Source organism: Kryptolebias marmoratus, linkage group LG22 (assembly GCF_001649575.2).
Source record: "Kryptolebias marmoratus isolate JLee-2015 linkage group LG22, ASM164957v2, whole genome shotgun sequence".
NCBI classification, from domain to species: domain Eukaryota; kingdom Metazoa; phylum Chordata; class Actinopteri; order Cyprinodontiformes; family Rivulidae; genus Kryptolebias; species Kryptolebias marmoratus.
This window is the reverse complement of record NC_051451.1, coordinates 10302555-10314391: the sequence shown is the minus strand read 5'-3', so window position 1 is coordinate 10314391 and position 11837 is coordinate 10302555. Positions and strand designations below refer to the sequence as shown.

The following is an 11837-nucleotide window of genomic DNA, read 5'->3' as shown; positions in this document are numbered from 1 at the left end:
CTTTTCTCCATGAGTTTCTCGTTTTTCTGGCCAACGCGTTTTACCGGAGAAGAATAATAATAATACACAATTCTGAAAAATCAGTACAAAAACAATAGGGTTCCCTGCTCCGCTGGGAGCAGGCGAACGGCCATGCCTTGCATTGGCCGCCCGCTTGCTTCCGCGGGCTTGGAACCCTAATAAATAAAACAAGGCTGAACAGGAATGTTACACATGTGAGGATCTGACAGACTGAGTGTGTAAAGACAGGGAACCTATATCTACTGGGAGCTGAGTGACAGACAGGACAGAGAGACTGAAGAAAATTATAAGCAGGAAAACAGACACAAAACTGCCAAGCAGAACAGTTATCAGGTACAGAATAACTAAGAAACATTGGCAGAAAGTTAGGATCACGAGAAAAACTGATACAAAAACTAAAAAACAGGAATATACAAACAACTTAAAACCAAAATCAAACCCCCCCCCCCAAAACCATGTCATTATCAGTCTGTGCAACAGGGATCTAATGTTTGGCTCCATGAGGTAAATCTGATGTGTCATTCAGATATTATTCTGTTCCAGCTGCTGGAGGACAACATGGTCACTTTTGTGAAGAATGAGCTGAAACATATCCAGAAGCTTCTGAGTCAAGGTTACCCAGAATGTCCAGAGAGTCAGAGGATGGGTAGAGATGTGTTGGAAGGTGAGGAGGTGGAGCAGAGGAGAAACAACAGAGAGGCATTTGTGAAGATCACACTAAACTTCTTGAGGAGGATGAAGCAGGTGGAGCTGGCTGACCATCTGCAGAGCAGTAAGAGGATTTCACTGAAGGTTTAACCTGCTGGATAAATTTAACATTTACTTATGTCTCAAGAGACGAAGCAACAGATGATCAAATACTCATTCTTTAGGTGAATGAGGGTGTCATGTGTGGCTACTCAAAACACTTTCTAACATTTATTTTTGTGTCTTTCTTTAGAACTTTTAGCTGGAGTTTGTCAGCGAGAACTAAAATATTCTCTGAAGAAGAAGTTCCAGTGTGTGTTTGAGGGGATCGCTGAAGCAGGAAACCCAACTCTTCTGAATCAGATCTACACAGAGCTCTACATCACAGAGGGAGGGACTGGAGAGGTCAATAATGAACATGAGGTCATGCAGATTGAAACGGCATCCAGGAAACCACACAGACTGGAAACAACAGTCAAAAAAGAAGACCTCTTTAAAGTCCCACCTGGAAGACATGAACCAATCAGAACAGTGATGACAAAGGGAGTGGCTGGCATTGGGAAAACAGTCCTAACACAGAAGTTCACTCTGGACTGGGCTGAAGATAAAACCAACCAGGACATCCACTTCACATTTCCATTCACTTTCAGAGAGCTGAATGTGCTGAAAGAGACAAAGTTCAGCTTGGTGGAACTTGTTCATCACTTCTTTACTGAAACCAAAGAAATTTGCAGCTTTGAAGAGTTCCAGGTTGTGTTCATCTTTGATGGTCTGGATGAGTGTCGACTTCCTCTGGACTTCCACAACAATCAGATCCTGACTGATGTTACAGAGTCCACCTCAGTGGATGTGCTGCTGACAAACCTCATCAGGGGGAAACTGGTTCCCTCTGCTCGCCTCTGGATAACCACACGACCTGCAGCAGCCAATCAGATCCCTGCCGAGTGTGTTGGCAGGGCTACAGAAGTCAGAGGGTTCACTGACCCACAGAAGGAGGAGTACTTCAGGAAGAGATTCAGAGATGAGGAGCAGGCCAGCAGGATCATCTCCCACATCAAGACATCACGAAGCCTCCACATCATGTGCCACATCCCAGTCTTCTGCTGGATCACTGCTACAGTTCTGGAGGACGTGTTGAAAACCAGAAAGAGTGGAGGACTCCCCAACACCCTGACTGAGATGTACATCTACTTCCTGGTGGTTCAGACCAAAGTCAAGAAAGTAAAGTTTGATGGCGGAGCTGAGACAGACCCACACTGGAGTCCAGAGAGCAAGAAGATGATTGAGTCTCTGGGAAAACTGGCTTTTGAGCAGCTGCAGAAAGGAAACCTGTTCTATGAATCAGAGCTGAGAGAGTGTGGCATCGATATCAAAGCAGCCTCAATGTATTCAGGTGTGTTCACACAGATCTTTAAAGAGGAGAGAGGGCTGTACCAGGACAAGGTGTTCTGCTTCGTCCATCTGAGTGTTCAGGAGTTTCTGGCTGCTCTTCATGTCCATCTGACCTTCATAAGCTCTGGTGTCAATTTCATGGAAGCACAAAAAACCAGCAAGGGTCCTACATTTTTTAACAAGCCAAAACTAAATGAGCTCCATTACAGTGCTGTTGACAAGGCCTTACAGAATCCAAATGGACACCTGGACTTGTTCCTCCGCTTCCTCCTGGGTCTTTCACTGCAGACCAATCAGACTCTCCTTCGAGGCCTGCTGACACAAACAGCAGGCAGCTCACAGACAAAACAGAAAACAGTCCAGTACATCAAGAAGAAGACCAGTGAGAATTTGTCTGCAGAGAAAAGCATCAACCTGTTCCACTGTCTGAATGAACTCAGTGATCATTCTCTAGTGGAGGAGATCCAACAGTCTCTGAGTTCAGGAAGTCTCTCCACAGAGAACCTGTCTCCTGCTCAGTGGGCAGCTCTGGTCTTCATCTTACTGTCATCAGGAAAAGATCTGGAGGTGTTTGACCTGAAAAAATATTCTGCATCAGAAGAGAACTTTTTAAGGCTGCTACCAGTGGTTAAAACATCCAACAAAGCTCTGTCAGTATGCCCGGATTTAAAGAAATTTATTTCTATGCTCCTTAACTTTTGATAATGAGAAATTTGGTTATGTTGGGTTAACTTTAGATTTGTTTCACATTAATGCCAACTAAAAAGAACCAGTTTACTACAAAAAACAGCATCAGAGCACATTCAGTCATAAGGAATAAAGTCCACCTACTTTTAATTCTGTTGTTTTACAAGACAGTATAAAATGAAGCCAAAATGGAAAAGCTGTGTGTGGAAAGCTAAGTCCATCCTTGCTGCTTCCATGGGATTTATAAGAGTAAGTAGCAGTCAGGTGCTGCTGATCAAATGTATTGATTAACTGATCATTATGAGTGTGACTACCTCTATAAAGCAGGTGTTTTGGTAGTCTGGAGTGTACAGGTGTGTGTTAACACAATGCCAAGCAGGAAGGACATCAGCCTTGACCTCAGAGATGCATCTGGGAAGGGTTAAAGGTCATTTCCAAACTATTTGTACACAATGAACGATTATACAAATGCAAAACATTTAAAACAATTGACAACCTAAGAACTCCACCTCAAACTCTACAGGCCTCAGTTAGCAGGTTAAGGTTAAAGTTCATGACAGGACAATTAAAAAAAATACTGAGCAAATATACTTGTTTGGAAGGAGAACCCCTGTTGTCTCTAAAAAGAACATGGCAACACAACTTCCATTTGCAAAGTTTCATCTGAATGAACCACAAGACTCATGGAACAATGTCCTTTGGACAGATGAGACCAAAGTAGAGATGTTTATTCATAGTCCACAGCACTATGTTTGATAAAAAACCAAACACAGTATATAAACACAAACACCTCATATCAACTGTAAAACATAGAGGTGGAGGGCTGATGATTTGATCTAGTTTCGCAGCCACGCAACCTGGGCACCTTGCAGTCATTAAGTCGAACACAAACTCATTTGTTTACTAAAGTATTCTAGTCAAATGTAAGGTCATCTGTAAAAGAGCTGAAGCTTGGACCAAATTGGGTCGAGATGTAACAGGACCCCAAACACGGCAGCAAATCTACAAAAGAGAAAAAAAGTCAAACTAAACCTCATTTGGGTTGAATTGTTGAAGTGTGACTTTAAGAGAGATGTGCCAAAACCAGCGTTTGCAAACCTCAATGAAATGAAGCAATGTTGTAAAGAAGAGTGGGTCAAACTTCCTCCACAGACATGTGAGAAACTGATACTCATGCCGAAAACTATTTAATTTATTACTGCTAAAGGAGATTTTACAAGCTATTAGATCATGAGTCATACTTAATTTTTCAACCACAGCTTTTCCATTTTGGCTTTGTGTTTAATAATGACATGATGGGATTTGATGTTTTAAAATCCAGTAAAGACCTGATCACTTTTATTATGTCCTATACAAAAACCCTAGAACTGAAAGAAGGTGGACTCTCCTCTCTGTGACTATAAGATAGGAGAACGAGTCTAACCAAGAATTTAGTGCTCAATCCATCATTGAATTTAATTCATTAATTTATTGTTTGATAACTATTTTTTCTCATCATTGTCTCTTCAGACTGAGTTATTGTCACCTCTCAGGGAGAAGCTGTAAAGCTCTGTCCTCAGTTCTCAGCTCCTCGTCCTCCAGTCTCAGAAAACTGGACCTGAGTAACAACAACCTGCAGGATTCAGGAGTGAAGCTTCTGTCTGATGGGCTGAAGAGTCCAAACTGCAAACTGGAAACTCTCAGGTGAGGCTCAGAGATCTGGGTACAATCTTCTTTCAATCCTGGGTCTGCTGGATCTCTGTATTTCACAACCTGCTGTTGCATTTAATTGAAACCATACATTTGTTTTACAACTTTTTTTGTGATTATAAATCACCTTTTTAAATCTTTTTCTCATTTTGATACTATCAGTCTGATTAAAGCTAGCTAAACACAAGAGCCATGGTTACACTGGGACACAATTTTTTATTTTGCCATTTTGCTCCTGCCTGCAGAAAACATACGGCCACACTTTTTTGTTTTGTTTTGTTTTATTGCTTTTATTTGTGTGTTCATAAAAGGAGAAATGAAACACGTTTTAAAACAGGGGTTTATAATCTGTATCACACTGACTGGACAAATTTCATCTTTTGCCCATGTCACAATTTACGGCAATTATTTACTAAAGGTTCTCCTAAATTTGTTTATAAGCATGCCCCACTTTAGAAATAGAGAGTCAAAGACTCTTCTTCTACCTCTGATGTTTTCATTTTACTTCACAGTGTAAAGTGGTGTCAACCAAAACTAGAAAAATAAATCATATAAGTGAATAATTAAAACAATTTAGGCAAAAATGTAATAAATGCACTGTTGAAATTACAAAAGCTAAGACTAAAACCTCAAGATTATCTAATCCCTTTAAATTCTTAAGGACTGTTAAGTTTTTTGATGTAAATATTAATGGTACTGAGGTTTGCAGTGAATTGTTAAAGGCTAAGATGCACAAACACTTGATGGCTTTGGATTCTTTACAAGATTATCTCAATATTTGTCATAATTTATTTAATTAACTTTTATTTAACAAGCAAATCCCATTAAGAGCATAGAGTTTGGTCTCCTCAATCTTCTCTGAGTGTACATCCCAGCTCCTCCCAAAGAAATGTCACACTACCAGGACCATTTGTGTTCACCCATCAAAGCAGACCATTTTACCAGATTTATTCACCAATCATTTCCGGTAATTTCAAACTGTTTGGTTTCATATTTACTCGTTTTCACTGTTTCTGAGTTTTTATCATGTTTGACATAACAGTTCCTTAGAGAAACAGGTCATAAGTTTAAGACTGATAAATAAAAAAAAAAAAATCCTTTGTTAAGAAAGTGGTGCCACTTTTAATGACCGCAAACTGAGTATTATTCTTTGTTGCTACATATTGTACTTTGTCTGATCAATAGTAGCTCCTAAGCATAAATATTTGTAAGGACAGACGTTGGCTTCAGTCTGTGGATCAATAACTCATCCATATTTGATATAATTTCATAAGCTAGATACATTCAAAATCCTTATTAATAATAGGCCTGATATTTAGACTAAGTAGGGCTTTACAGTGTTGGGAAGTTGTTGTCAAACTCATTCAAAACAGTTGAAATTACACTAAACAGTCATACAAAGAAATTTTAATTAATGAAACTTGTATTTTTATGCTGGGTTATGGGAATGTTCATTTAATGCATACTTTATATGGCTTCCATGCCCTTGATACCATGGAGCTTTGAGATTCATTAAAGCCTTATAACTTAGACTGAAATATTGAAATATTCTCATTTGCCAAAATCATCTTTTACTTTCTTCCTTCATATCCACAAATCCATAGTACATCCTCCAAAGACGTATATAAGGTTTTTGTGTTCATTCACAGACTGTTTCTTTTCAATGTAGCAAAAGCCTAAGTTATGAAATAAGACATTTACAGTAAACATTGTATGTGCAGATTTTCTGTTTTTCTGTCAGCATCAGCAGCTGCTTTCTTCACATCTGGCTCTAGTTTCTTTTGTTTAGGTTTCCTTTATTTTTGGAAGTCAACAAAACTGGAATTTGGAGTGCACTAAAAACCTCACCCAGTATACACTTTGTGTCTATATTTGTGTTTTTGCAGCTTGTCAGGCTGTCTGATCACAGAGGAAGGCTGTGCTTCTCTGGCCTCAGCTCTGAGCTCCAACCCCTCCCATCTGAAGAAGCTGGACCTGAGCTACAATCATCCAGGAGACTCAGGAGTGAAGCTGCTGTCAGCTGGACGGAAGGATCCACAGTGGAGACTTGAAACTCTCAGGTATGGACAGACCTGCTGCAGACACACACAATGTCTGATGGAGGAGGAAGAACTGGAAACACGTTCTGTGTTCTTCACTCAGCCCATTTTTTTCTCTTCATGCTAGATACAAGTTATTATAAGAACAATCAAGCATGTAATGTCAGGTTTGAGCGTGGCAAACCCACTGCACAGACTCATCCTAAATAAAAAAACTGATTTATTAACAAACAAAAGCAAGAAAACAAAAGGCTGACGTGGCAGCAAAAACTAACAAAAACTTGAAGCAAGACCGCGGCAAGGAAAGAGAACACAAGGCCAAGAACTGCATACCAGAATGAATGAACCAGGGAGGAAATGGAGAAGATGACCAGGTTTTAAAGACAGAGGGTAATCAGGGAAAGTGAGCACAGGTGATTGATTACAGAACTTAGGACAGGTGTAGATGGGCGTGGCAGGCAAACAAGTGATAAACTGAGGAGAAGCAAATGATGACAGGAGAACAAAAACACAAGGAGCAAAAACAGAACTAAGACCAAACTAAACATAAAGACGATTAAATTAAATAAAAGAAACAATAAACCCAAACTGAAACATGAATCAGAAATATGAAATCATAAACCCTGTAAACAGAAAAACAAAGCACCAAGAAACAAAGCCAAAAATAAACTCAAAAACACTTAAATCCATGACATGTATGCATCCTTTTCTTTTTGCACAACAGAAACAATGACTGAACATAAACAGCAGATTTTTTTTTACATAGGTGGTCTTCAATGAGAACAATTTTAAGAATGATACCTACCCACTGGTCAGAAAATATTCAGTTTAGACCAACCTCTGCATATTACAGGAACAGTTTCCCTTTCAGGAATAGCCCATCATCCACAGTACCCAGGACTACAATTTAAAACCAGCCAAACTGGAGACTCTCCTCCTTTTGGCTGAGCCTTGAAGTTGTGTTCATAAAAGTTATGAACAAAACTTCAAAGCAACCAAGGGCAACCCTGGTATAATCCAACTGAAAACAAGTCTGACTTATTACCAGCAACTCAAACTAAACTCTCCCTCCTGTTGTAAAGGGACCAAATAGACTTCGGTAAGGGGCCCAAAATCCCATGCTCTCAAAGTACACCCTCCATAAGACACCAAAAGGGACACAGTCATAACCATTCTTCAAGTCAAAAAAGCCCAAACTTCCATGCTCCCTCAAATATTCTTGCAAGAGTAAAGAGATGGTCCAATGTTTCACGATGAGGAAAAAGACAAAACACATTTCTTCTTCTGAGTTTGAGGTTTGACTGAGTCACTTTCCTGTCCAGCACCTTGGTCTAGATCCTCCCAGGACAGCTGAAAACCCTCTGTAGCTGGAGCCAGTCCAAAGTACTGTTCCTGACCTCTACACAGTGTTCCACAGGTGTATCAACCAAGACAGTCTGACATCATCCAGGGCCTTAAGAAGCTCAAGAGGACTCTTATCCATCCCTGGAGACATGCTGCTAAGGAGTTGTTCATCTACTGCTGAAACCTCAGCTTCAGTGACAGACAAGTCCCCCTCAGTGTCCCTGTCCTCTGTTTCCACAGAAGAAGGCATATCAGACAAATTGAAGGGAACCTCAAAGTATTCTTACCACTGCCTGACTTTATTCTTAGTTGAGATGGGCGGTACTTTCAAGTAAACGTGTCCAAATTTTGGACTGTTCCCTTCTCAGTGTAGAATCTGTATATGAGAACCATGTAATGTCCATGATTGCTGACAGACTGATGGTCTGACTCTCCTCCTTCTTTCAGGGTGGAGCCTGCTGGAGTTCAGTGGTTGACACCAGGTTTGAAGAAGTGTAAGTTTTTTTTTTATCAGATTCATGACAACAGTCATTCATGAGTCATCATCAAAGCGCCAATAAATGACCAGATGACTGATCAATAACTGCTCTCTTCACCAGATTCCTGTCAGCTCACAGTCGACACAAACACCATAAACCTATACCTCAAACTGTCTAATAACAACAAGAAGGTGACGTTTGTGATGGAGGATCAGTCATATCCTGATCATCTTGACAGATTTGATGACTGGTGTCAGCTGCTGTGTAGAACTGGTCTGAGCGGTCGCTGTTACTGGGAGGTGGAGTGGAGTGGAGACGTTAACATATCAGTGAGTTACAGAGGAATCAGCAGGAGAGGAGGAAGTAAAAACTGCATGTTTGGGTGGAATAATAAGTCCTGGAGCCTGAGCTGCTCAGATCGTAATGGATACTCTGTTTGGCACGATTACAGAGAAACACCCATCTCCTCTTCCTCCTCCTCCTCCTCCACAGCAGCATCCTTTTTTGTCTCAAACAGAGTAGCAGTGTATGTGGACTGTCCTGCTGGCATTCTGTCCTTCTACAGAGTCTCCTCCGACACTCTGATCCACCTCCACACCTTCAACACCAAATTCACCGAAACCCTTTATCCTGGGTTTGGTTTTAAGTATGGATCTTCTGGTTCCTCTCTGTTTCTGTGTTGAGTTTCATTTAAAGATTTGTGTTTATTTTGTTTGTCAAACACCTGCTCACAAGAGAAATGGAGAAGCTCTGCAACAGTTAGAATTCAGACGTGAAAATGCCTGCATCTCAGTTTTTCATCCAGGAAGTTCAGATCAGTTTGAAGGCCAATCAGATGCCAGAACTCTTCTCATCCATCTTTGGCACAGATAAATCTGCTGCTTTGTAAAATTCGACTGCTTATTATTTCACACTGAGGATTTTCAGAGAAGCAGTAGAAGTACAATGTTCATGTTAAGAAGGTTTTAGCTTTTATATGCTTTTAATTGACTGGTTATGTTCTGTTGAGCTTTATGAGCTCTTATTTATTTCTGTACAGCTTCTTTTAGTGTGAACACTTTGTGTAACCATTGTAATCCACCCGTCTTATTAACATTTAGATGCTTTTAGTAGTTCTGACATGTATATGTGAAATATGTTCACCAGTATTGCAGATAATCTCCTGTGTTACTGTCAGAAAAATGTGTTGCAGATGTAGTACCTTATTTTACCACAAGGTAAAACCTCTTATCTGCCATTTCCATCAATTTTCAGGTGAATTTGCTGTAAAAACTTAGCTTAAAAACTGCTTTTATCAGCTTTTTTCATTAGTTTTATATGGTTTATCAGCTGTTGGTGATTAAGTTTACTGTTTATCAACGACGCAGAACCATATCAGTTCAATGACATGTTTAATGCTGAAATAAAAACAGCCAGTGCTGATCTGATGATCTTCATGCACATGATGAAATACTTCACTTTAGCAATCATTAAAACACAACAAGCACGAACATGTTTACATTTTGTCATGAGTTTACAGATAAAAATATAAATATAGGTTAAAAAGATTTATATTAGTAGTTTACATCTAGAGAACGGGTCTTTTTGTAGAGACCTAAATTGAGAACAAAACTGAAATGCCATTACCGTATCTTCGGCACTGTAGGGTGCACTGTCAATGAATGGTCCATTTTTGAACTTTTGTCATATATAAAGCACACCAAACAATAAGGCCCACAGTCGTGCACCTCCCAATTTTTGTAACTTCGCGTGGACCGCGCTCCATTCAAAATGGACGATTTTGGTGCTCTAGCGGAGCTGGTTCACCTGTATCAGCATTTATATGATCCGTCTGAGAGATCATAAAGATAATCAAATGGTTCAAAACTCATGGAAGGCTACTGCACAAACGTAAACATCAAGTATAAACGCCTCCACCACTCACTCAAGTCATACTTGGTTATGTACTGGAACCAGCCAACAGGGAACCTGGTCACGTTCCCACTTCAACTTCTGGGTTCCTGTCGCATGTTTAGATTTAATTAATGATCGATGGTTTGAATTATGAATAAATTATTGTCAGTTTCCCTGGAGAAAGAGTGGTTGTACATAATGTCACAGATATATATTGTTCAGAGCTAGAATGTGTGCCAGCAACATGAAAACATGTTTATCTGTGAAGGAGATGTCAGTTCATTTTTGTGTTATCAACAATGTTGTGTTATCAGATTGACATCAAGAAGACTTCTGAAGAAGTTCTGGTGCTGGTTCTCTGAAAGGAAGAGATCCATATTATGAGACTGTCCAACCATGTAAATCATTTAAGATGTACAATAAATCTCATTAAGCTCTGACTCCTTTGTTTAATTATAAAGTGAAAAGGGCATTTTTAGGTTTAAAGTCAGCTCAATGAAATCCCATTTATTATTGAGACATTTGGATTTTTGAACATCAAATTTTGCCATGATTATTAGTCACGCAGAGTTTAAAGATTATTATTATTTTTTCTCTTTTTTATTTAGTCAAACAACTTTTTCAAGTTAATGTCCAGTAGATCTGATCAACAGGACAGTTTGAAAGGACAGACAAATGAAGTAGCATTTCTCTGTTCTAACAAAATGTCCAGTTTCCATCTGAGTCATTCTGAAGATTCTGCAGCTGAGGACTAGTTGGATAAACCTGTAAAGCTTTTTCACTTAAATATCTGAGTTTATTGGACAGAAAGATGTTTAGTGGCAGAAAACAAACAGTGTCCTAACAAAATTTTCCAATAAAAACACTCCAACGTGGCAGAAACGAAGGAGATGGCTCATTTATTATGTGATGAATAATAACATCTACTAACATGGCTTTTTGTTGCATCCACGAAAAAACAATCAGTTTTTTTTTCTCCACTCTAAATATTTAATACTAAATGCATGTTGCAAACAGCCCTGGTCTTTGAGGTGCTCCAACCACTTGTCATTTACCAGTCTGACCAGCAGATGGCGACATTAACACCAAATGAATTACAAACAACTTTGAGCTCAGATTAAAGACTATGTTTAATGTATAATGCTCTCCAAACTTCATGTTAAATTTGGATGTATTTACATTAAACTAAAGATAAGATTCTTGGTACTCAGTCTGTATTTTATTGGTAGATATATTTCTTTGCCACAGAGATTACTTTGACAGTGTGCGCTGCATTTTAAATGGAGGTTTTCCTGTAATGCTTTTGATGCCCATAATGTATCCTACAAACAGATACAAAGAGTCAGCAGGCCTTTATATGAGCATTCATAGTTTTATTTCACAGTCATGGTGCAAAAAGAAACAACTTTTCAAAGGTGACTAAAAAAGTTAAATCAGCTTTAGATGTAGATTAGCTGTGTCCCAGCATGCTCCGAAACACCCAGCCTGTCCCCTATTGACCAGTGTAGACGCCCAGCACTGATGACTGGAAGAAGAGCCAGAATAAATCCTACAGGTCATTATAATAAAACCTCACAAAAATGGAATTAGCAAATAAAAATTGTTT

The 11837-nt window shown here is 39.3% G+C and overlaps 1 protein-coding gene across 1 annotated transcript in view; it reads left to right on the top strand.

The window, feature by feature from the left end:
- Nucleotides 1–10656, top strand: part of LOC108239175 (NLR family CARD domain-containing protein 3) — a gene marked incomplete in the record, with an annotated part of 22293 nt that extends 11637 nt beyond the window's left edge. The window contains 6 exon segments of the mRNA XM_037973637.1: nt 589–793; nt 962–2750; nt 4297–4470; nt 6363–6536; nt 8307–8353; nt 8459–10656. Coding sequence (XP_037829565.1) covers nt 589–793; nt 962–2750; nt 4297–4470; nt 6363–6536; nt 8307–8353; nt 8459–9021 — 2952 coding nt within the window.
- Between the last annotated feature and the right edge of the window lie 1181 nt (nt 10657–11837).